Source organism: Taeniopygia guttata, chromosome 3 (genome assembly GCF_048771995.1).
Source record: "Taeniopygia guttata chromosome 3, bTaeGut7.mat, whole genome shotgun sequence".
NCBI lineage: Eukaryota > Metazoa > Chordata > Aves > Passeriformes > Estrildidae > Taeniopygia > Taeniopygia guttata.
The window spans coordinates 27,998,309-28,024,778 of NC_133027.1; the positions used below are offsets into that span (position 1 = coordinate 27,998,309).

Below are 26,470 nucleotides of genomic sequence, written 5' to 3' on the forward strand. Positions count from 1 at the left end.
CAGTTAAAGGTCTTTCTTTTTTCTCCTAAAAATTCCCATTCAAAATTACTCTTTCTACTGTTGAATTAATATTAATGATATATACTAAAAGGACATCACAAAATTTGTTAATTTATTTCATCTGGTCTCCTCAGCATTTACTTCATAAGATACTCTATCACTTAACCAAGTTCAACCATGAAATTATCCTGTATTTACCTAACCTTGAATTCATTCTAACCTAACCTTGAACTCATTCTCTATTTTTTTTCTAAAATATATTCCAAATGTTATCAGATGAACTTTAGAAAAGAGTTTGGATGAAAATTTTCATTGTTCTTAAAGGCTAAATAGGAATTGCATGATTTCCCAGAATGCAGAAAACACACAAATTCTGAAGTACGTTTTAAAATGTGTATTTTTCTATTTATAGCTAAAAAGGTACTATTCAAATGAGACCTACATGTCTAGGAAGGTATCTCTTATATTGTCAGGAGATGAACATTGAAAATTTAAATTCATTGTATATTTGTGCTGATTACAGCATACATGGCAGTCAAAATCAGAAGATAAGTGTCTCTCTATTGAAATTTATTGCTAATTGAGTTTGATTTTTTAGTCTTGGTTAATTGATTAACATTAATGGACCCATCTGCTGCATCAATACATGAGGAATAGCAACAGCACGAATAATCACTGTGAGAATAGTTTGAGACACTGCAAACATGATTGTTTGTGGAAGCAATCAACTTTGAGATTGTATTCTACACTATAAAAGTTAAGATTGTGTATGTTTACATTTTTTGGTCTTTATAAAATTTAAAAGAAATGCATTAATCAACTGCTACTAGTGTAGTGGCTGACATAATTGTCAAATCGTTGGTGAGGTAATTTTGTGAGTTTATTTCCCACACACAGATGTGTCTTTTTAATTAACACTAAGCTTGGTTTGCAACATCTGGCTTATATGATCAGGGGGCCACACAGAATATTAAGAGCTTCCTAGGTTAATCATTCCAAGCCCATTTCAAACACATCCAAATCCACTGAGCTTTGAATTCCATAGAACTATATGGCATCAAACTCTTAAATTTATGGAATAGTTGACATTTTTCCCCCTCTGAAATTAATCTGGAATTCTACCTTAACATACGTTAAAGTGCTGTAAAAGAGCTAGGGAACTTGAAAAACTGTTTTTTAAAGGAGTAGATCATTTGCATAGCTAGACTGTGTTGGTCTTTAATCTGATACGTAATGACTATGTAAAAAATTAAAAATTTAGATTTCTACTGAAATATTCATCTGATGCACCATATGTTTTAATACTTCTGAAACCAATGATTTTTTTTCTATTGTGCAGGCTTTGGCTGGGATAGAGTTAATAATCTACACATTAGCTGGCTGGCGTGGGGCTGTGTTTTACATTTGTGCTGAACACTGGGTTGATAACACCGTCAAAGCCTTTCTGCTCCTCACACCACCCCACCAGTGCACAGGCTGGGGCAGCACAAGAGTTGGAAGGGGACACAGCCAGGACAGCTGACCCCAGCTGACACAAGTAATACCCCAGACCATCATGCTCAGGGTATCAAACAGGGGGTAAGAAAGAGGAAGTGGGGCACATGTGGAGTTACATCATCTGCCTTCCCAAGCCACCATTACACATGCTCAAGCTCTGTTTTTCTGTCACCATTGCCCTGCCTAGAAAATTTAGAGCTGTGTCTGGCCCTTGTTCCCCTTTCTAAGCTTGATCCTAATCCCCTACCAGTGGATGGATGTCCCAGTCCTGCCTCAGCATGTCACGATACCCAGGGATAGCCCCGATGCCCAAGGACTGGGTCTGTCCTGATGCCCTGCCTGGTGAGAAGTCCTGCCCTGACAAACATCAGGGAAGCACCTGATATAACCAATGACCAGAACATAGGCTCAGCTGCACCCCGAAATTTTGCATCTGAAAACTAGGTAAATTCTAATCCCTGTCTTCTTCTACTAAAATTGCAAAGAATTTTTTTTCCTTTCAAATAAATTTCTTTTGCATTATCATTGTAATTAATAGGTTGAACACTACAGTACTATTTTTTTACTGTAATGATGAGAAAAGGTGAATTAATTTCTTTTAAGAATGATTGCAAAAAATGTTTCTTAAAAAACACATCTGTCTATACTCAGCAATATGACTTGATAAACTCCAGTCTTCCTTAAAAAAACATGGCAGAGATATTTGCTATGTAATACTTCACGGTCTCTCAGAAGCAAACCCACTAACTAGTTGCAAAGAACCTGAAGAATTAAATGCAATGAAAAATATACTTTTTCTTTTAATTTTTGCCATTAAGCAGTGTAATTGAAATCTGGCAAAAAAATCTTGTTATGACATCAGATTGTTCCTTCATCACTCTCATGTGTGAATCCCATCAGGTCCTATGGATATATGTCCAGTTGATTTAAAAACTCTCTAATCTGATTCTCATCCACCAGGTGTGAATCTTCCTTTCTTCAGACTTTCACCTGCAGGAGAGGAATAGGATTTCTGGAGCCCAGTTATCCATAAATACTAAGGCAAAGAAGGCACTTCAGTCTTTCCTGAATCCTTTGTCACCAGAATTTTTCCCCATTCGGCGGCAACCCTACATTTTCCTAGGTCTTCCTTTTGCTGTTGATATCTTTGTAGAAGCCTTTGGTTTTGCCCTGCACATCTCTGCCAGACTAATCTCCAGATGGGCTTTGGCTTGTTCCATATCTCTGGAGCTGGATTTTTTCTCTGTACTCTGCCCAGATCACCTGGCCATGCTCCTATCTCTTTTTTACTTCCTTCTAATGTTTGAGTTTTGTCAGAAGCATCTTATTAATCTATTCAGGCTTGCTGACTGTTGATTTTCTGCTTATTAGAATGCATCATTCTTGGGTTTGGAGGAGGTGATCCCTGAAAATCAGTTGTCCGTTGTAGAAAATCATGAAAACTGTGTTACTGCACAGCCATTTATCCCTGTTTTGCACATGCCCAGTCTTCCATGATGCCTCTGGGCAGAAGAGAAGTGACCTATTTCAAAACAAAAACATTTCTGAAAAGGGCCCAGGCCAGCAGCTGGAAGACAGAAAGTCAGGAAACAAATCAAATCCTCATGAATTATTCAGGACACAAATTCAAATGAAACAGTATTCCATAATGGCAGCTGACAGGCCAAGCAGTAGAATGGCAGAGATACAGTGAAGACCAACAGAGAAAAAACAAATTCATTGCTCCAAAGTACACACTCAGTTTCAGCAGACTGGTAGGCAAATTGAGTGTTTTCATAAAACTGCCTTGCTTTCATTTGTGCTCTAGTCAAACAAGACTTAGAGATCAAATACCTCTTTCGTGTTCTTCATGTGTTCATATCAATCAAGAGAGGCAGAGAAGTCCCTCAAAAATTTATTCAAGATCTCCTCAATCTAAGAAACACATAGCAGCCCAGAACATCAAAAGAACTTTAAACTGTTATGTTCAGGATTTGCCTTGAAATGAAGTATAATTATTTTTTTTAAATTTGGCAGATACTTCACAAATTCTATCATTTCTAAACAGAAATGTGTCTCTAAATGCTGAGTTCCTTAGCTAATGATCAAGTTTCTATGGCTTATTAAGTTACTGTGCTCCTACTGAACCATCATTCAACTGAACCACCACCCTCTGTTCTTTTAACTCATGTCTCTTTCAGACTCCATTTCCTCTTTCAGCAAGATGCACCTTAGCTTTCAAAGGTTCTTTGACAATATCTTTTCACATATGCCGAAGGTGAACAAGAAAGTCACTTGTTAGTGTTTCCATAGCATGATGATGAACATCTGCACACACTATGAAGATGTGTGAAGGTACATGACGGAGTAAGATACCGAGTTGTTAGGAAAAAGAGGCACACCTTTTATGTGCCTTCTGTCCAAAATGTCTATAGAAAGGTTCAGATTTAGTAGCAGTACTGATCTGGTTGGTTGTTTGCAATGGAATTCTGGCTTCAACAAAATATATATCCTGTGTGGACAATGTCATTATATTTTTATCACTTTTCATGCAAGCAAATAAAGTGTAACATTTCTCTGGCTGGCATGTAGATGTCACATTTTCTATTTGAAATTATCAGGACAAAGATTGGTGATTATTTCATTACAGAGAAAATTATAGTAATTTTTCATCAAGAATGAATGATAAAATGGGTAAAGAAATACGTCTTACCTAATGCAGGTCCCACCATTGTGACATGGATGATAACCACATATTGGAACATTGCAGTTCTCAACATTCCTTCCTTCAAGAGCCTCATCTATGATGAACAACTCTTTGTGGTTAACTTGAAAGTCCCTAATGCATCCTTTATAGCCATATATCTTCCCAGCACATCGATTAACCTCCTCATGAACAGGAACCTTTCCAAGGAAGATTGATCCAAAGTTGATCTGCAGAAACAAAAAGAGACTCATCAGAAAAAATGTGATTTGTGATGTTGTTGTAAACAATGAAAGAATAATAGATACTGATAAAGGAAATAATACTGATAAAGGAAATAATCATGACTTGAAGATGGCCAAAAACTGTGATACTTTCTGAAGCAATTCTTTAAAAAAAATGTTCTCTTTCTTTTTTTTTTTTTTAATAATCCTTACAAAGAGGGTGGTATAATGTGTTTTCATATTTTCAAATAAATAATACAACATACATCCCTTGGAACAAATTGGAACTCCCAATCTTAACCACAGAGAACATGGTAAATTTTTTACATAGGTTCCCTCATCCTATATGATGAGTTGGACATTCACCGCTGAAGTTTGGTGCAGGAACACAGGAGAAGCTATAGACTTGAAGACATTTCCTTTAGGACTTGGGACCTATGGGATCCCAAGATAAGTGGCATACAGAAAAATATTTTAATATTTTTAATGAGTCACAGAAAACAGACTGCTATACTGAAGCCCAAGGGAGAAAAAAAAAAGGAAATTTTCAAATTTCCACAAGCCTAGAACATCCTTATAAGGGTGCAAAGAAACAATCCCAACTTTTTCATACAGAGTCTGACCAAATCATATTAGAACTCGCTATGGTAATTCCTCTCTTGCCTGACCTAGGATTCAAGCCCTTAATCATCACAAATAAATGATCTATGACTCATTTAACACTCTGAATTCCACTCCTCAAGCAAATTCCTGAGTTTATGGAATTCTGACACGGGATTTCATCATTCCTAAGTTCATTTGCTAAGTGCCTGCCAATTCTTAGGAATTAAAAAAAATATATACTTGTATTACACAATGATGCATTTATTTGTACAATACCATTAGTCCAGAAAGAGGGTGGCACCTAGCCCACTCAAGTTAAGAAGGAATAAACCAATGGAATCAGAAATTATCACAGCATATGTAAAACATGTGAGGTGGTTACTTATAGTGAAGAGGCCCTTCACTATCAGATTCAGACACCTGTAAAGAGGTAGAAACAGGAGGAAAACATCCCATTGATTTATCTGGAGTTCACACATCCATATGATTTTTGCTTTGCTGTTTCCAGTATTACTTTTGGCAGTCCTGAAGATATGTTGCTGGCAATTTCAAGTGAAATTTTGTGATATAATGAATGTGAATACTGACAGATATTCTTCTATTTAGTCTTTAATTCTGAAAGGAAAAAGAAAAACACCTACTTCTTTTAGAGCATGGATAAAATTAAATCAGATTTTCCATACTAAAGGAATTCAAAAGCATTGGCTCTGCACTTGTTGAATTCATTTCAGATCACTTGACTTTATCCCCTTTCAAACAAAGCTATGAAACACCTCAGTGATAGACAGGATTTGTAAGTAGTGTTTGCAAACATTTTCTCTCTGCTTGTGAATCTCTTTCAAGATTTAAGCAAAGCATTGGACTGCATTATAAAGTGTCTGTGATTAAGAACGGTGTTTTTAACACTGCTGGCAGCACAATCTCCTTTATTATTTGGCTTATTTTACAAAAGCACTAACCTTGGGGGCAGATCCAGTGTATCACAGAACAAGTTCAGTAGGCTTTGCTCAATTTCTAGCATCACTGGATTTTATCATAATGTGTTTTGTTACAGTGAGCTCATGGGCACTCTATGCCCCCTTCCCTGGGACCCTGTGACTCTGATCAAGATAACCCTGGACCCCTCCTTCCTGCCCCAGCGGGGCTGGTGGACAGCCAGAGAAGCCCACCCTGTCCAAAGCCTATATAGACCCCTGACATTTCCTGTTCATCCTCTTTTGCCCCGCTCTCCACATGGACATCACAGAATAAAGAGAGATGAACCAACAATCTCAGGGTAAGAGCCTCTTTTGGAAATCTTTATCATCTCCTGATATTCCTCCCCTCAAAGCCTTGGATCTCTGGGCTAGCCTGATTATTCGGGGGGTGTGAGGGCGGGAACGTCAGTATTTGATGTTCAAGCTCATGTTACTACATCATAATGCACATTCTTTCTATAAAGGTCCTGTTCTGAATTTAACTGACCTAAGCAGAATATATTTTAAAGCAGGCACAAAGAAAGAATTCCTGTAAGTCTTGTTAATAACATAAAAGGCCTAATATAGCGTTATATCAATAACTTATGTAATAGTCATGTTTAACTTTTCAAATCCTAATTTGAAAACATCCTTCTTCACTTTGAGCCTGAGTGGTAAAAGGATTATCTTGGGCAATAATGGGAAGATATTCATTAGTCCTCTTAGAGATAAGAAATGTCTTTTTTTTTTTCTTTCTTTGATTGTGTGCTTTGCAAATAGAGGTTCTGGGAGATCTGTAAAGTGTAATAGTCAGTTATGAGGACTTGACATTCATACTACATACCGCACAAGGGAAGAAATTCTGTTACAAACCAGCAGTGCCTACTATGAGATACACATCAAGATTAGCATCTCTACAGATAACTGACCTGTCTTCTTGTGAACAAACTTATAAAGCAAGCTGTCAATCACAGTTCAAATTCTTGTCTACAAACATTTAAAAATGTTTCATGCAGAAATAATCTTGCAATGAGAGAATGCATAGCAAAGGAAATAAAATTAAGACAAAGAATAACTGAAAAAAGTCAAGATTTGGGAGCGCTGGCCTCTTCTCCATGCAGAATGAGTCTTCTGATACCAGTTTCAAAATGGAGACAGATATTTTTACAATAATATACAGAAGCCAAATCCTAGCAAAAATACTGACATCAAATTAAATCACTGGTGATTCATAACTGTCCTCCAGTAGGCAGTGTGGCTTGTAACTAAAAAGTAACTAGAATTACTGCTTAATAATATCTGAATTATTTCTAATAACCCCTTGGCCTTAGGTAAATGACATGGCTAATATATGTTTTTTTCAACTCTCATAACATCCATGTCCTTTTTATGGACTTTGTGCAGCAGGAATAGAGGCTTCAGAGTCAAATAAACTAAGAAATTAATGGATATGTTGTGGTTACTGGATGCAAAAACACCTGTTAGAAAGAAAGGAAGTACATATAATGATATCTGAAGAGGAATTATATTTCCTCCTTTAGAAGAAGTTAAATATACATATTCTCCTTTGAAAATAACTGTAGTGCATATGTTGATGAAGTGTTCAAAGCAAATAGCTGCTTTTTGATGTTTTGCAGACTCACCTGAGATGTGTGATGTGAGACAGAAAGTCTGTGCTGTACAGGAGGGTTTCCATCCGCAGCCACTTCAATCGTGCAGTGACCTTCAGGACTGCCCACAGGCAACATGTAGCTGTAAGGAAACAGAAAATCCCATAGCTGCTTATCTTGTTGGAGTATTCAAACCTCACATGTCAAAGGTAAGGTGAAAGAGATGTTCATACTTCCATAAAGTATTCTTTGGACACTACTAATTCCAGTTTCATGGCTCTACCCAGGAGACAAAAGATGTAAGTTTCATCTACTAATGTTCCTCTTCTGTTTGCTTTCTTGCTTTTCCTGACTAGTGTTTGATATATATACAGAGAAAAAAGAAAAAAATCTTTAAAAATGTAAGTGGGTATTGATAAATGTTAAGTGCTGTGGTTGACATACAGCCTCCCTAGCATAGAAGATTGTTGGATAAGAGACATCAAATTGAATGATGCTGAAAAAACAGACTGGGTTGAAGAATGTAATGTTAAGGGAATTTATTAAGTAAATACAAGTGAACATTCAATAAAACACTGAGAATTTCAGCCAAGTCACCATAATTAGATTTCCGGGATATGGCTTTGAACAACAATGTTACATTGTTATGTAATATTTCACAAATGCTACACAACCAACTTTTAAAAAGTTTCTGAAAAATAATTTATATATATATATATATATATATATATATATATATATGGAATACCAAATGTTCCATTTCTTTTAGGTGAATAAATGCTAAAGGACAATAATAGGAATCTCATAAATTTTTTTTTGTTGTGATAGATTAATTTTTTTGTTATGCCGTACATGTATTAAAGAGTTAAAATATTTTAAAACCCATTATGATCTGTACATTAGAAGCATTACCAATCATATAAATTACTTCAGCATTGATAAAGACAAATTTACTCCTGGAGAAAACACATCAAGATGTACAACAGTCTCAAATAGTACCATTTTATATATCACCACCTCGTTGGTTGTATGCAGCTGCCATGGCATGATTAATCCAGATTATGGCTTGAGTTTTGTGTTTCTGCTTCTGTTTCTAAAGTCTTAATATTTCATCCTTCTCTCTGTAGATTCATTATGAAATGTAGAGTCTCAGTTTGCACCTCTGAAGTTGCTGGGAACATTGTATTGACATAAATGGACATAGTATTGTATAGTATAGGCCCTTAATGAATATTTAGAAATCCACTGCAGTGATTTCTGAGTGAGTAGCACAAAACCAGTGCATTTACTAACCCACCTTATTGCCAGAAAATCCACATCAGTAGCTAATGCTTGCATATTAATAAATCCCACCTTTCCAATGGTTATATCACTGCTGGTTTACAGCTAAATCAGTCAATACTAATTCACTGACTTTTCAATGTACTCTGATGCATGGGGTTGAAATGTGCTAAATTATTTCTACCTTGTAAGCATGCAACACTTTTCTTATTTTTGTATCTTTCTTTAAAAGTCTGAGATATTTGAATGGCATTTTCTAATATCATCTTCTGAAATGTGATCTAGACCTCTAGACTACTCAAACGAGTTTGAAAAAATATTCATTTTTATTTCTAATTTTAGGTTAAAAAGAGTCATGTTGTTAAAAGTATTTTGAATTGCATTCATTCTTGAAAAGTCTACAGTAAGCATCATATTTTGATTTTAAATATAGGAAGCCAGAAACAGTGCCTGCTGTTATGAAGACCATTTGATTTGCACAATTTCATTATAAATAATGAATTCAGTAAACAGAAGTTTCTCCTTAATAAACAATAGATATATTGACAGATAGTTGGTGATTTCCTTTTCAGGTACTTGAAATAAGGACAGTTATGGAGAAAATGTTGTGTTTTCCAATCAATTCTTGAAATATAAAATATTCTTTGAATTTAATTTATTATTCCTACTAATATTTTAGTTACTGGGATTTATGTCAGTAAGAGTGTATAAAAATAACTTTCTCAGATAACAGAAAATCAGGTCATTTAAGATTCTTTCTTGGGGGAAACAAACTCATAGCCTTTCCTTGACGTTTTCTACTTTGAGTGGATACTATAGTAGAAACCTAATATACTGATAGCAAAGCCTACTCTCTGCACCTCCCTTATTCCTGCTTTTCAGGAAAATTTCTGAAGTTTACATGCTTTTTTTCCTAAATAACCTCTTATACCACATGTTACAATGGTCCAGCCCGCAAAGAACAAAAGTTTAAGTGAAGTGGCAAAATCAGTTAAGAAGAGGTCTGTGTCAGTGTGACTATCTTCAAGCAATTAGCCATCCGTTCAGCATTGCAAATCTCCATTGCAAATGCCTGGTGTACACACATATTCACTGTTTTGTACACATAATTTATGTTGTTTTGGTCCTTTACTAAAGGAAAAACGTGGAAGATTAAACATAGGTGCAACTAAAATAAACCTTAAAGACTGCTTGATACTGACAAGTTCTTTACTTTAGGAATCTTTACTTAGACAAACCCAAGTAAGATAGATTCATTTATATAATGACATAGTCACTCCTACTCAGGCATGCCTGGTCATCCATTCTATCTTTAAATAAATATGTGAGAATAAAAGAAAATCCAAATAAAACCCCTCAATATCCATAAACAGCAGCATATTATACACTGATTTTGATGATTAGATCTTAACTTCACAAAGGAAATAGAGACATTTTGCTTTTTTTTTCCTCTAACATGCAGCAATGAAATCTCAAAGGGCAGAACAGATTTGTTTGATGTCAGCCAATAGATTTGTGTCTGAGTTGTGAGAATAAAACCACAGGCTACAAGCAGAAACCTACTGCCCTGTATTCTGGAGTGCATGCCAGGAATGCACTTCATGCTACCGCTCTTTTCTTCAGCATTTGCTTCTTTCCCTGTAAAGATTTCCAATGAATTAATACTTGAAATGTCTCTCTGTCTTGTCATAGGATGGAAAACCTGTCATTTGAAATGTGAACAAAATGGATATTTTTCATGCTTATATTACCACAAAATTAGGACTGTTTGAATTTGCTAGATTACTTATATATGCCTAGAATGGCTTTTAGAAAGAGACAGACCATGGAAAATTATAGTCCAAAAGACAGATTTCTTAGAATATTATAAACATTTGAAAAAAAAAGGCAATTAAAACATAAATGCTGTCTCGGTCTTTATTATAGCATTTAAAACTAGAAAGTGCTACAATATGGACACATGCAAAATAAAATCATATTAGTTTTTAAAACAATGATGGAAAAAAGAAGGTACTTGAAATATTCTGTCACAGAAATAACTTGAACTAAAATACCATTAATGTTACTCTATAACCTGGTTATAGTTTTCTTATAATCTATGTTTAAATCTGTCTTAATCTTGCAATTGAATAAATGCAGTTGTATTATTTCACGCACCTCACAGAAGATTGAAATTCATTAGAAAAGAGAAAATTAAACTGATGATTTATTCTCTTGACATTTTTTCTTTATTTTTCTAATTAACCTCATATTATGAGATACTGACCTCACATTAAGAACACCTGAGATGAAAGTGGCTAATCACTGACATGTTTAAATTTTGAAGTATTTTTAGTTCAGTGGTGCTTTTCACTCGTTTAGATGCTGAAGGCATTTCAGTCCATCTGCCTTGCATCTCAGCGGCATATTCTGGCTGCACTTAAAGCCAGTATATATTTCCCTCCAGAGACAGTGACAGGAGAGAATGCAATATGATTCCTATTGCAGGGTAATTTTGTCAGGCAGCAGAATTGTGATTCATTCACATCACACTTATAATGATATAAAAAAGATTCACAAGGAAGTAAAGAATTGGGTGTGTGAGAAGTGGTTATAGGAAATGTGCATATGTGGAGGACGTATGGGCAAGGTTAGGAACAGTAATCTTAACAGGTCTGGAGACATGCGAAGCCCAGCCTGTTCCTAAGATATAGGCCTGATGAATTCAAATATTTATTTCCACGAATTTGAAATGAGATGTTCAGCCTTCTTATTTGGTCTAGGCTTAGAAAATATTGATTTTTTTTCACAGTTGCTGTGGATTTTATATAAAGTTAAGAACAAGAATTACAAAGGATTTACTGTTTTTTTACAAAAGACTCATGACCCTCAACAGGTGTAAAACAGTAGTTTTAGACTGTGTCATTAATAGCTGCATGTTGATTAATTATGTGCATGAACACTGGATTTCTAACAAAGTGCAATGTGTACCTCACACATTCATGACACAAATATGCATATTAGGTATTGGATTACTTTAGGTCTGGAACTGGTAATCAAAGAAGTCCTCTTAGCTACCTAAGACTGGGGCACCTCTAAATCAAATGTTACATGATATGATCTTGCTCAAATAAATGTTTTACCTTAAATTATCATGGACAACTTCTCCAGCTGGAAATAAAATCCTACTTTTTTTCCTTTCTAGCTAGTCACCAGGTGGCACTAAAGGAGCACAGTAGAAAGCATGAATGCAAAATCCCTACTAATGTCTCTTCTAATAATGGTAAAGACTGACTTAGGCTCTAATTGATAGCATGATTGCTTCAGCTTCCACTTATATCAAGGGAAACATAGTAAAATATCTTAAACTGATTACATATTTGACAATATGGATGAGAATAGGTCCAGAGACTGGAACTTCTGGAAGACTTTTGACTGCTTTCATGCATTATAACTACACAATGTAATCATGTAAAAATGGTGCATTCATGGTTATGTAAACATACTTAAGAAAGTTTAGTTTATAGCAATTATACTTTCTATATAACGCTCAAGGTGCAACCATATTTCTAACAGATTAAGGAGAAGCATAGCAAAATTAAAGTGTCATATCAGCAGGTATAAATAACCCCAGGAATTACAAAGAGAACCTTTGTTTTTATCCAAGCTAAATAATCATGGTAAGACTGTGTCTGAACAAAGACCTCACACTGCTAGCAGAGCAGGGTTTCTGGTCTTCTGAAAAGTTATTAGAAACTAGCTACACCACTGTCCATTTTATAATGCCACGATTGGAGGACTACATTTAGAGCTACTTGCTTTTTTATTCCCTACAATCTGAAAAATTCTAGTCCAGTTTAACAGTTCAACATAGGAAAAAAAATCCCCACAAAAATCCCTTTACTAAAAAAGTATTGATATTAAAGACATAAAATAAAAGGGTCCTGCAAAACACTGAAATTGATTTACCAGAGCAGTTGTCAAGGGAACACCTAACCAGCTGTCAAGTATTACAGGTGATTTTTCAAGAATGGTGATTTTACTTTTGACTGAGCATATTCAATTCACAAGCATGAAAATATGTATTGTGCTTTGCAGTTTTAATAATCTCTTCATACTTTTCCAAAATTCTTTCACTTACTACATTTTCCCCTCTTAAAAATATATTTCTAAAAATTCCATTGCTTTAAAAACCATAGCTTTGCTTCCCACAAATTAACTTCAGCATACTTCTTCCATGGAAATGCTGTCGTGTCTCTTTATCATCTTCTATTTCAGTAAGGTCAAGTTTTGGTATTTCTTACCAAGTTCAATTGCAACCCTCAGAAATGACAATTATAAAAATGAATGCTGCATTTTATGTCTGACATTTTATTTGAAATCAATGAAACATATTTCATAACCTCTAGCAATTCAACATCAATTCTCAGGTTTTCTAGTTGCTGCAAACTGACCAAATCGTAAAAGTGTACATAGAGGGAAAGAGCAAAGTAGACCAAGGAGAAGAATAGATGAAAACAAGGAAGATGGAAAATCCCAAATGACTTTGACTCCCTGAAGCGTCTTGCAGGAGTGCCTTGATGGCCCATTCTTTTGGAAAAAATAAAACAAACTATATACAAAAAGAGGTATGTGAACTTTGGGAATGCATTAGGAAATGATAAACTCCAAGCTGATCCTGGACTTGTTTGAAATTTGCTGCTCCAGCTGTATGTACATAAATCTCTGGGCCCTGATGGGACTCATCCTAGAGTACTTACTGAAAGATGTGGGCAGTGTCATCACAGTACCTCTCTTCACTGTTTGTCAATGATTTTGGAAGTCTGGAGACACCCCACTTGACTGGAAGCTGGCAAATACTATTCCAGTTTTCAAGAAGGGAAAGAAGGAAGACACTGTAAATTACAGGCCTGTCAGTCTCACTTCAATGTCTGATAGAATTATTCTGGGAATTATCCTAAAACATCTGAAAGACAGCACTCTCACTGGCCACAAATAGCATGGGCATGGGCTCATGAAGAGAAAATTTTGCTTAACCAACTTAATCTCCTTTTAGCACTAGGTCAGCCATCTAGTTCACCAAGAAAAGAGAGTAGATGTGGTTCATTTGGATTATATCAAAGTTTTTGGTACTATTTCCCAGAGTATTGTCCTGGATAAAATGTACAGAGCACAGAGAAAGCCATAACACATTGGCTGAGCAGTTGGCTCAGAGAGGTTCCATCAGGCTGGCAGCCAGCTGCCAGTGGGCTCCTCAGGGCTCAGTTTTAGGGCCAATGCTCATCAATGTTTTTATAAAAGGTCTGGACACAGGAATTAAATACACATTATAGTGAATTTGCTGACAACACTAAACTAGGAGGAGCTGTGGTCTCCTTCAGGAGCAGAGAGGTTTTACAGAGAGATCTGGATAGACCAGAGAGCTGGGCAAGCACTAACCATATGAAATTTAACAAGAGCAAGTGCCAGAGTTATCACCTGGAATTGGGGTTATATATACAAACTGGGGGATGAGAGGCTGGAGAACCACTCTGTACAAGAGAAATCTGAAGGTTTGAGTTCATGGTAAGTCAAATACAAGCCACCAGTGTACTCTGGCAGCCAAAGGGGACAGCTTGGGGTGCATTAGGCACAGCATCATGAGCCAGTTGAGGGAAGTGATTCCTTCACTCTACAATGTAGTGAAGCAGACACATCTCAAGTACTGCATGCAGTTTTGAGGGGTCTCCATAAGAGAAGGGTGTAAAGTTATTACAGTGTGCCCTAAGGAGACTAAGATGGTGAAAGGCCTTGATGGCAAGGGATGCCTGAGATCACTTGGTTTGTTCATCTCGGAGAAAAGAAAGCTGAGGAGTGACATAGTTCCCAAGGGGAGTGGTGTAAGGGGAGATCCTGCTCTCTCTCTCGTGACCAGCAATAGGACATGAGAAAATGGAACAAGCTGATCTGCATCAAGGGAAGTTCAGACTGAACATTAGGAAAAGTTACTTCATTGAGAGGGTGGTCAGTTACTGGAATATGTTCCCCAGGAAAGCGGTCATGGCATCAAAGTGTCAGAGTTCAAGGAGCATCTGGATGATGCTCTTAAGTATGTAGTTTAATTTTAAGTAGTCTTGTAAGGAGCTGTACTCAATAATCCTTAAGGGGCCCTTCCAATTTGAGAAAGTCAAACAATATATTTTTATAATAGAATCATAGATTCATAGATTGGATTGGGTTGGAAGTTACCTTAAAGACCATCTAAATCCAACCTGACTGCCAGGCCCTTCCAGTAGACCAGGTTTCTCAAAACCCCATTCAACGTGGCTTTGAACACTTCTACAGATGGGACATCCATGAATTGTCTGGGCATTGTCTTCCAGTGCACCACCACTGTCATAGTGAAGAATTTTTACCTTGTATCTAATGTGCACCTGCCCTCTTTCAGTTTGAAGCCATTCCCCCTTGTCCTGTCACTCACTACATGTGCTTATAAAAAAGAACCTCTTCTCTTTCTGCTATGAGGGTACCAGAAGAACTAAAGAAAATAAGGAAAACAAATACCCTTTACCTTCCCAAATATTATCTACTTTGCACAGAAAATGCATTTTTTTTCTGCTTAATGTTGTTATACAGTTGTTTTCATACATTATACAGAATCTAAAAAAAAAAAAAAAAAACAAACCCAATGTTTTTGTATAATCATATTAGTAGCTGAAAATGGTAATACCTACATTAGGTGAAAGAGATACTGTTTATGTTATGTTCTACTTAGCTTGGTTTATGCTTCATTTACTCCAGCTCTGCTAGTCCAACAGTCAAGGTTATGATGCTTTAGTAGACTGGCTAATGGGACTCTTTCTATTGCATATGTTGCCAAGCATACTTCGGCAGCATACACCCAAGGATCATTTATTTCAATGGAATGATTTTCTTCAATACATACATTTTATGAATCATGACTTTAAAGATATGTGTTCCCAGAAAGGATCTTTAAAGGAAACTATAAATTCTGCTTTTAATAATATCTTTGAAATTCTATTGACTTCATGGGGACTTCACTGGTGTAAACACAATACATCACTGTGTTTCGACAACCAACAGATAGACTGCGACACCTCCATTTCACATATGCAAGAATGAGAATAAGATAAAGGTACTGGAATAATTAGTGCTACATTTAGGCAGAGTTTTGAAGTTACAACAAAATTGAACTTTTATTATAATCATTACCATAGTCATTATTGCGGTTCATGATCATGACAGTATTGGACGAACAGACTGTTACAAAATTGTTCCTGGCAGAACACACCAGGTCCTACAAAAACCTTGTGTTCTAATCTCAGTTTCAGGACAAGTTTGTACATAGAAGAATACAGAATATATATTGTACACGTATTTATGTTTGTTGGATCATAAGGCTTCATAGTGCCTTATATGGGCTTTTTTTTGTCTGTTAGACTAATTCATTGAGATTTCCCTGCTGATAAATATGCTGTGTTTCTAAACCCAGTAATCCATCTTGAAGACTGAATACAGTTGCTTTCTCCTGCTTCTTGACTGCATTGCCTCAGGTTCATGTACCAACTGGCTATTTGCTGCACCTGAACAAGGCTGTCTAATTTTCATTGTGCCTACCTATACCTTCTCTTTGAGTCTACATTATGTCAGAGAGAAAGACTTCTACTCTTCTATTTTTTGGTGCTACAGAGATGAACACTCCTTAGGGAAGGTGCTTGTGGTCTTTTGCACAGCTCATTCTTACCCTTGTAATCTGGCTTCTCTAATTCACTGATTTTTAATATAGATGTAATTACATTCAAACAATTTTATTAAATATTATGTAATGTCAGAAAAGAAAGTTTTCCTTCCTCTTTCAGTAAAAAGCCTCCAGCTAAAGCTTATGCAACAACTAGTACAAAATATGTAAAACATGAAAATTCAACTACAATATTCACTGAAAAAATATGCTGGTGTGAAAACAGTAAAACTCTTTTTATGAAGAGTCATTAGATAGTAAGTTTTGGACAGTTCTTCCCTTAAATGGAGATGAATAATTTCAGTGGACAAAATGCCAGTGTGGACCTATTATCTCAAAAGTCATATGCCTTTGTAAGAAATGGGAAAAATTTTCTAGGGGTAATAGGTGATACTAGGGAATTAATTTAGAAAAAGCCAAAATAGTCATCAAGTGCAATGATGCAATATGACACCGATGTAGACTGGAAGAAGTTGGAAGACTTCTGCTAAATAATAAAATTTTATTGCATGGGACATATGAACGCTAACTTTAAAAGAGTACCCTAAAAAAGTACCAACTCAGAAGTCTTTTAGTCTCAAGTGAAATGTGACCACTATCAAACCACTCTGACCACTATCAAGCAATTCCTTCTCTTTAAGTACAAGGTCACTTGTAGGTAGAGTAATTTTGAACATACTGAACAGGATCATGTGCTTGGATAATGTTTCTGTTTTAGAAAACATCAATATCAATAGGAGCAGAGTATAACTTAATAAAACACATATTCAGTATTGCATCCTGGTGAGCAAGTTAACTCTGTTGTAAGCCTGGCAAAATGTGAAAAGAGCTTTTGGTAAAACTTTAAATTTCAAAACTGTTTGCATTGTTGCTTTGGTATCACATCATAAAACTATTTTTATGTCATTTATCTACCTATCAGGTATCTGAATCTAATGGCTATGAATAGATTGTGAAAATAGAGAAATGATAACAGTTTATGTACATTTAGAAGCTATGGTCTCATGTGAAGTGGCTATGAGATACAAAGTTTGAAGAAAGTATACATATTCACCTATTTCTGACAACAACCAATGTTTAAAATTTTGTCTTATGTGTATACAACTTATCTATGCTAAACCAGAACAAAGAGAAGAATAAAGGAAAATAACATATCCAAACCACCATATTTTTTGTTTTGGGGGGGCGGGGGGAGGGGGGGCAGGTAAGTTCTCCAGAAGACATTAAGAAAAAAAGGTAAAATCATGCAAATCCTGAGGGTTAAATTAGCCTAACACATCACAAAGAAACTACCACCAAAAAAAACCAATGAAAAAGTGCTTGAAAAGAGACATAGTGGGCAATCTTCAAACTATATCTCCCCTTCCCCAAGGAGGGCTATCCCTCCCAGCATCAGAGAGACTCTTCTGGAGCTAGCAACAGCTTGGTATTGCACTGGAGCATGGGAATTAATTATTATGTTTAACCATCTTCAGATAGTCTTCCATCTATTGTCTTACATAAGTCTGATCCTAGGAATGAAAATTAGGAAGCCACTTGACATGTGAATAAAGCTCTGTCAATGCAGTGCTGTACAGATAATTGCAGTACCACAATGATCTCTTGTTGAGGATCTTTTCTTACCTATTACAGACAGAAGAAATTGAATGATCAGTAATATATATTACTTCTACCAGGCAGCACTAATTAATTTTCTTTTGCATACTCTGATGGTCTAAAATGAACTGTTACCTCCCTCTACATGGGAAAACTAAGAGAAAAATAGGTTAAGCAATGTGGCTAATGAGAAAGTGACTCTTCAATCTGAATACCAGGAGAAGGAACCATTTATATACTAGTACAGGAAATCCTGAGTAGACTGGAGAATAAAGTTGCCATCTAGTGCAAACCCTGAGGGAATGTCTGGCATATTTATTAATACTCAGGATGAAGAGACATCCTGCTGTATTTCAGATTTAGACATATAAGTATCAACTGGAAAAAAAAAATATTTTGCTTTCAGACTCTTTAAGGCTCATGTTTTCTAATCCTCTGTACCGTTAAGCCTTTGGACCTTGGAACTATTGTCATACTTCTCTAATTATGATATAGGCAACTTTATGTGCCCGCTTCTCATAGTGATATTCAAACAGCCTATTATTGTCACCTTCTGGTGACATTCTCAGAAGCATCCCAGTAGGAAAAAAGAAATAGGCAGACACTTAATCTCTCCTATAATTCAGCAACAACTTCTGAAACAACTACATCCTCTGCTCAACTCTTCTATAATGGTCTATGAATGCCTAATTCAACTGAACTACATTAAGACCATCTGTAAATATGGCAAGAGAATGTAAGTCAAGACACACATAGCTAAAGGGAGAGTTGTGGAATTGTGTTATTATATGTTCTATTATGTATAAGGTCATTCCATGTATCCCCCCGCACTCTGTAAGTGACCCCCCGGGTTCTCCCATTTCCCCCCGCGGTCTGCCTTCCCGAGGAAGTGCTTAGTCACTTTGTTTACGTCTCTCAGACCATCTGTCAGCCACGCGGCGGGGTCGAAAGGCGACCGGGCACCCTTCCATCTGTCCATCTCCCATTGGACCCCTGCACCCCACTATCCCCAAGTCCCCCCGTGGCGTTATCTCATTGGCCGCCCCGGGTTTCCCCTCTCGAGTATTTATAGAACGGGCTGGGGCCGCCCCGGTGCTTTTTCTCCCGCCTGGCCCCTGTTCGCTGCTGCTGCCCGGCCCGCCGCCTCTTCTCCCGCCGGATCCCTGCGTGCCGCCGTGGCTTTTTCTCTCGCCCGGCCCCTGACTGCCGCAGCCGAACCGCCGCCGCTGCCGCGGTCGCCGCGGCTCCCACACGTGCCGGCAGCAGCGCCGCGGCTCCACACGCCGCCTCTCTTGGATCGCGGCCAGCGCCGGAGCGCGCCGCCCCGCCCCCGAATCGGCCAGGCGGCACGGACAAACTCGAACTCAGCACGCAGCAGCTTCTCGGTTTTTTCCTCCCCAACCAAGCCGTAATAAACCGAGACATCGCCCGCGGGGGAAAAAGTCTCTCTCCTTTTATTCGCCTCGGGACTCGCCTTGCTCCCAGACCCACGCAGCACCGGCAGATACCCGCGAGGGTTCGCCGGAAAACACGGAAGTTGCCAGCGCTCCCCCCCCCTCACAGAGCTAGCTGGGACGAAAAGGGGGGACAAGAGAGAGCGCTAAGGCAGAGAGTCTTAAAGCAATATTTAAGAATATCTAAGAATATTTAGTTCTCCACTGTATTGCTTAAGAATTGAAGGTACAAGCATAATCTTGCCAAATAAAAGTTTACTATTTATGACAAGAATTATCACTAACATATTATTTGTGTTAAACATTACTTATGCTATCACAAACAAAGGGCTATGAAGAACTACAGAGAAGGGTAATGCACAATTGAAACCCAGATAAAATTGGAAACTAATTACTGATATTTCTTATTAAGCTGTAACACCAGTTAAGAGAGTTATCTCTGCACCTCCTCACCAACGTCGTGTCTTTTCTTTTGACACCATCAATAGAAAAGAAGGTAAGGCCTTGTCATCATAATCATTTCAGGCCCTCTTCAGTACAGGTAAGAATAACTGATTTTTGGAGAAATGAGGAACATCATTGCCAAAACTGCTGGTCATGTTACAAATCTACTTTCTCAAAGAATGAACAACTCACCTGAAGTCAAAAATACAAGACAGAAATGTTAAATAGCACTCCCATTTACCAGACTTAAGATTTATTGATTTGTGAAGCCTAATGGCCACACAATGTAATCAGTTCATTGCATTTAAAAAAAAAATTGGATTTTGACAGATACTCCTTTGAACACTCAAAGGAACAGAACAGACTAGACTTATTTCAGAATACATTTATAAATACAGAATTGCACAGAACTTGAAGCTTACTGCTGTCATCTAAACTGATTAGTTCTGTACTCATCTTTATCTGGACCAGATTCATTAAGTGTTTTGTTGCAGTCTGCTTTTGATAACACATGTGCTGTGTTTTCCCCCATCAGAACAAAAGTATGAGCTTTAGAACTGCTCTGTCAAAGAAATTAAGATTTTCATCATAATTTCATGTGTATTTTGTACTTGAAGCGGTCTAAATTGAGGCATCTAACATGAACAGCTAAGAACATTTTGCTAAGCCATAACCAAATATTTTTAAAGAAAAAAGAGATTGCTTTATGAGGGTATGTTTATACACATTTTAGCTGCAACCTTAAACATACATGAATGTACAGGATGATTATTGCCTATTTGAATAGCAAAATGCATAATATAGGTTAAAATGTCATTTGGATGTGCTTCAGCAGAACCTACCTAAATAGCCAGATATATATTTCCTAGTGTATTAGAAATGTCTCTCCTACTTTTTTTGTTCAGTGATATATTTGAGCTGAAATGTATTATTTAAAAAATAAATACTGCACAAGATTTGTGAATATAAACTGCAAAAAGAAAAGCAAGGTAAATATAATACATGTAGTTTGTAGATGTAAATGTGTATTCACAGACCATCTTTTAGGAAGTTTTTTGGTTTTTTTTAAACAAGATGGATTACTTTCATCAGATTGTAGAAACAAAAATTATGAGGTGTTCATGGAAAAAGCATTATTCTATGATGTGAAATGGGCCACATTTCTTCATGGACAGTCAAAATCTTACATAGGCCTTTCAATAAGATTAAATTTTATGAATGCAAGTGATTAAGCAAATAGTGGAAGTGTACACAAGCACCATATTGCCTGTTGCTGTGTATGCAAAATCTGGTTTTGCTTATCAATGAGGTTCTTTATATCTTGATTTTGATGTCCAATTTTCCACTTATAAATGCAACTACACACATATTGAATATGGAAATATTAGAAATTATTTCACTACAAAACTACCCTGGAATTAACTACTTCATTTCCCAGAGGTGCCTGGTTGTAGTAACCATGTAGATACTTGAGATACTGTAGATACAAGATTCAAGCACAGAAAAATGTATCAATTTATCAGAATTAACATTTGTAACTGACAAAAGTTAACTTTTATTAAGCTGCCTCTAATTAGCAACAAATTAAATCATGCACAACAGGGGTTTACCAGTTACCAGTTATATTCTCTTTACAGTGTTAGCCCTAATGAAAAGCATTTTAAATCAGTATTTGTAGAGTGGGAATCCCTGCAGACTGAGAGAGTTGGTGTTCATTATCCTGAAAGGTAGGGAACTCCACAGTGTGTGATCCAGGCCTGTCTCATACACTGTCCTGCTCCCTACCAGTTTATACTTAATGTTGCACTCACCACCTCAGTGTTTGACAGCCTCTGCAGTCAACAGCAAAAATAAACAAATTGCTGAAGTATCCTGAATAAGCCTGGACAGACAATTTTTAGGTACTCTAACACCTAAGTGTCCTAATAGGGTGTTAAAAGCAGACACTCTTCCGTTATGGGCCGCCATAAAGCCAAAGTTATACACTGACTTTTACACTTCACAGGGAATCACTGGGTGGGCTGGGTTAGAAGGGGCCGCTGGAGGTCATCTGTTCCAACCTCCCTGTGAAGCAGAGTCCTCTCGAGTTTCTTGTGTTTGCATCTGGATAGCTTTTGAGTAGCTCCATAGAAGGAGACAATGCCCGCAGACTCACTGGGCACTCTGTTCCAGTGCTCAGCAATCCAACCCTCGCAGCAAAGATCTTCCCCATGTCAGGTGGAGCTTCCCATGTTCCAGGTTCTGGCCTCTTGGCTGTCTTCTGTATGTTTGTATTTATGATTGTAGCTGGTCCCTTCACAGCATTCCCTTACCAAAGGTTATTTCATGGGGTTTGTTTATGTGTTTCTTTTTCACTGCAATAGGTAAAAGAGTATTGGACTCTAGAAAAATGGATGGCAACACCATAATATCATAGATGTCTTTTAGTTCAGAGCATTCAATACTGACCAGTAGTTGAGATCCATTAAACAAGTTCTAAAAAAAGAAGTCTTTCATTAGAATGGAATAAAAAAGTTGTCTCCCATTTCAAATCACTCTTTAAAAGTCAAACACCAAAATACCAAGAACAAGCCAAGCTTTTTAAAAAATTATCAAACTAAATATATCAACATATCCCAACTTATATATATGATACTTGCAAGGTTTGGAGAAGAAATTTGTCAAATTTAAATAGAAACGGAAAAATTGAAAAATTTAAGATAATTATGCATAGCAAAAACATTTCTAATGTGGTCAGAACAGCATTCATGTATGTATACTTCAGACATGCCTCTGAGGCAAACCCCAGGAGGTTGTGCTGGAAGATTCTTTTCCTCTGAAGGACCCAGTGAAAAACTTCATTATTTCCCTGGCTCACACTGAGCTCTAGGGGATGCCATGGGTAACTCACTGCCAGATAGACAATGCAATGGTCACCAAAAAATTTTCTACCCACTTAGCTTATCTTGATATGAGGGTGTTAGGAAAGCCTTGAAAGGAATGTTCTATCTCAGTGGCAGTGCATTTTAGGAAACAGTTTTACCTATCCAACATAAGTTATTTTTAGAAGTTATTTCAGTCTTCACCTATGTGCCTCAGAACCCTGTGATCAATAATGAATTTTATAACAAAAATATCCTTGTAAATTTTGTATCACAGGGAAAGAGCTGGAGGAGATAAACAGACTTGCCCAAGACATTGTCTGAAGAATGCCAAATATGTAAGGTAATGAGTGCAAGTTCTGTGATTGTCATGCTTTTATTGATCTTATTTGGAATTGCTAGAAATTAGGATGAATTAATCTTAACAGAAATTGATTGTAAAGAACATACTCATTGAACTTATTAAATTGCAGCAGTCAAATATTTGCCTGTTTTCAGTCAATATTAAGTGCTTTGCTTAATGATGAACCTGGAAATCTTCGCCTGCTATGCATCTGCCTCTCATTTGTGTGCCAGAGGAAGACAGCTGGCAGGAAGATAGGGTGAGCAGGATTAGGTCAGATAATTCTACCACTGTTTTTATTAAACAACTATTGCACTGTTTTTTCAAATTAAAAAAAACACCCAAAAACAAAACCAAAAACAAACACAAGCAAACAAACAAAAACCCCAACCAAAATAGGCTATTGTTTGGTCTGGAAGGAAAATAAAACCCATAAGCCTGTGCCTAACATATAAAAGGCAGGATACCTGATGATGGTTCAGCAATAATATGTGCTGCACATAATCAGATAAACAGAATAAATTGTGTGGGGAATCAGTTATAGAAAATCTACTCCACAAGTACTTATTTTTTTATTTTCCCTGTCTTCCTTTTATCATCCTTTGTTATTCAGGAAGGGTTGAGGGAGCAAAAGAAGTTCTGTGTTTGTCCTCTATTGTCACTGCTGAATATTGATGCAACAGTTTGGGCAGGTGGGGAAGAAACAGACTTTATTTGGCTTGGATCAGATACAAACTCTACACTAACATAAAAAGAGAGCATTATTATTTCTAGAGGGAAAACTGAAAGGAAAGAGGAAAAGCTTATTAAGCAAAGTCTTTAATTCTCATCTTTGATCAAATGAACATTTTGGAATCTTCTATCCATGATAACAATTTATGCACAGTATTTGTATAGGAGACATTCTTTGGAGCCCATAGAAAGTCATCCTCAGCTATCTGGGATTAAAATGAGCAGGTATACTCTCAGCTACTGACATGTAAAATATTTCAACAACTCAATATGCAGTTTGGAAGAATAAAATATTTGAATTTTCGTCTACTTTTTCTTTAAATGAGAGTTTAAAAGTATAGGATATATACATAACTTTTCCCAGTTATTAGGCAACATATTTTATTTAATCATCTGAAGAGGCAGCAGTACTATGCTGTGAAAGTTGCAGATCGCAGAATATTAGTTCATGTTTAGTTCAAGATCTTGTATAAGGTGAGATGAGAGATATACTAGGTTCTTGCAGCTCATCTTGAATTTAAACTGAACAATTCTGCGCTGCTTCATTTCCCACTCAATGTAGCTGTAAATGTTTTGGCCCTTTGGTTGTCTGTACTCAGTACTAAACCTTTGGTGTACTTAACTATCTCCCTGCTCATAACTGAGAAAAATGGTAACAGATTTTGGGTAGTTTAAAAAGAAAACGTACAAAAGGAAAAAACACAAAATATCATAGCAAGATTTCTAAGTGAGAGCAAAAATACATGTTCAGCTTTCACTACGATAATACTACATGACCCAGGAGATAAAAGCTATCAAAAAATCTCACAACCTTGCTGCCAACCTATCAGAAAACATGATCAGCTATAATAAAAATTGTATGGACAAATTGCTTAATTACTTTAAATCACAAAGCAATGATATGAACTAATTCTGACAGTGTTGGAAACACTGAATAATATTTCTCTTCTATGCATTAACTCCTCAGAGTAAGAATGAGAGGCATTTCCAAGATATAGGCCTCTTTTTGGATTCAACTGCCATAGTTGCTTGAGTGGTAAAATATTTCATATTTAATCTGCTGTTAATAAAGGGCAGTTTTAGTCAATATGAAACTGTGCTGCTACCAAAAAGAATGGTGTTCAATTGAAGAAACTGTTCAGGGAGTGAACTAATGATCTGACCTGACTAAAAAAAAGTTACCAAAACCCTCAAAAGATAATTTTTTTTTTGTCAGATAAGCAGAATATCTATGATAGTTCACAACTAATCAAGCCAAGTTAATCAGTCTTCTGTTTAATTGCCTGCTTAGTAAGACTGACACCTTAATACTATAGGATTACTTTTTAACATTCTGAGACTCTTTGTAATTTTTATTTGAGACAAAGGAAATAGCCATACTGACAATGTTTCTTTATTAATATATGGAGAATTTTACAGTTATTAGAAATGAAGTTTTTGTTCTGGAAAAACATAAAAGAAAGAAAGAAACAAAACCCAAAACATAAACCCAAAACCTTTCCGGCTCAAATTTGAATGTTAAAGTGTTTAAAAGGAAACAGTTATAATTATATGGGCTTTAGAAAGCATTCATAGCCCCTGGAGTGGATGGAGACTGAGTACTTAGCAAGACCAACAATACCACATCAACCTCAGTGCATCACCACACTGAGTTCTAAAATTCAAAAACATGGATATACATTTGGCACAGGTTGCTGCTGAGATTATTGTCTGCATCAAGCAATCAGCAAACTCCAGTCACATGGTAACTTGGGCCTTTTTTTCCTCACATATCCCCACCTTAAATTTACAGTAAATGCTTGTGTGTCTGCTTCTCCACATAAGAATTGAAGAAATGTCATTAAAAATATAGTAAGATAAAACGCCATATTCACTACCTCCATGAAATACACAAGAAATCTTGAAAGATTACAGGTTTAAGTATTTGATTGAAACAAATCCATTAAAACAAAGCAATGTGTTCTTCTCTTCTGTTAAAAGTGAAGGAAAAAGTCTTAATAATCAATTCCTTCCTCATTGGCTGATTGAGGATGAGTCTGATGAACACTCTTCAGTGAAGGAAAAAATTGGTCAGAACATACCTTGGCTTATGTCAGGCACAGACTGGTGTTTAGTTTTGAGCTTTTCACAACATTTGCTGTTGAGCAAAACTCATACCTGCCCCAGAAGGCAGGCAAGCATAATCCTGTTATTTTCCAGATGGATGAACAAAAGAGGTTGTAGAATATTGTTTCTGACAGTGTTGGGAACAAAACCCAGGGGCCAAGCCACATGCCAGATTTACATAAAATGTATTCAAATCAAGAGAAAATGTATTTTCTGAAGGTGTTTTGAACTGCTGCTGAGTAATTTGGTAGCAACACAGCATGCTACACTGTAGCTCTCACATTCACATCTTTCATTACTATTGGTCTGCTAGGTGCTGGCAGCTCTGACAAGACAATGTGAACCGTAGGGGGGATAAAACAA

General features: G+C 36.6%; 1 protein-coding gene across 1 annotated transcript in view; it reads right to left on the reverse strand.

The window, feature by feature from the left end:
- The window catches only part of EYS (eyes shut homolog), a 765,693-nt gene that overhangs the window by 100,418 nt on the left and 638,805 nt on the right, over window positions 1-26,470 (reverse strand). The window contains exons 41-42 of the mRNA XM_072926499.1: window positions 7,607-7,715; window positions 4,190-4,410 (exon numbers count right to left, since the gene is read on the reverse strand). Of these exons, the coding sequence (XP_072782600.1) occupies window positions 4,190-4,410; window positions 7,607-7,715 (330 nt within the window). The remainder of the gene's footprint in view (window positions 1-4,189; window positions 4,411-7,606; window positions 7,716-26,470) is intronic.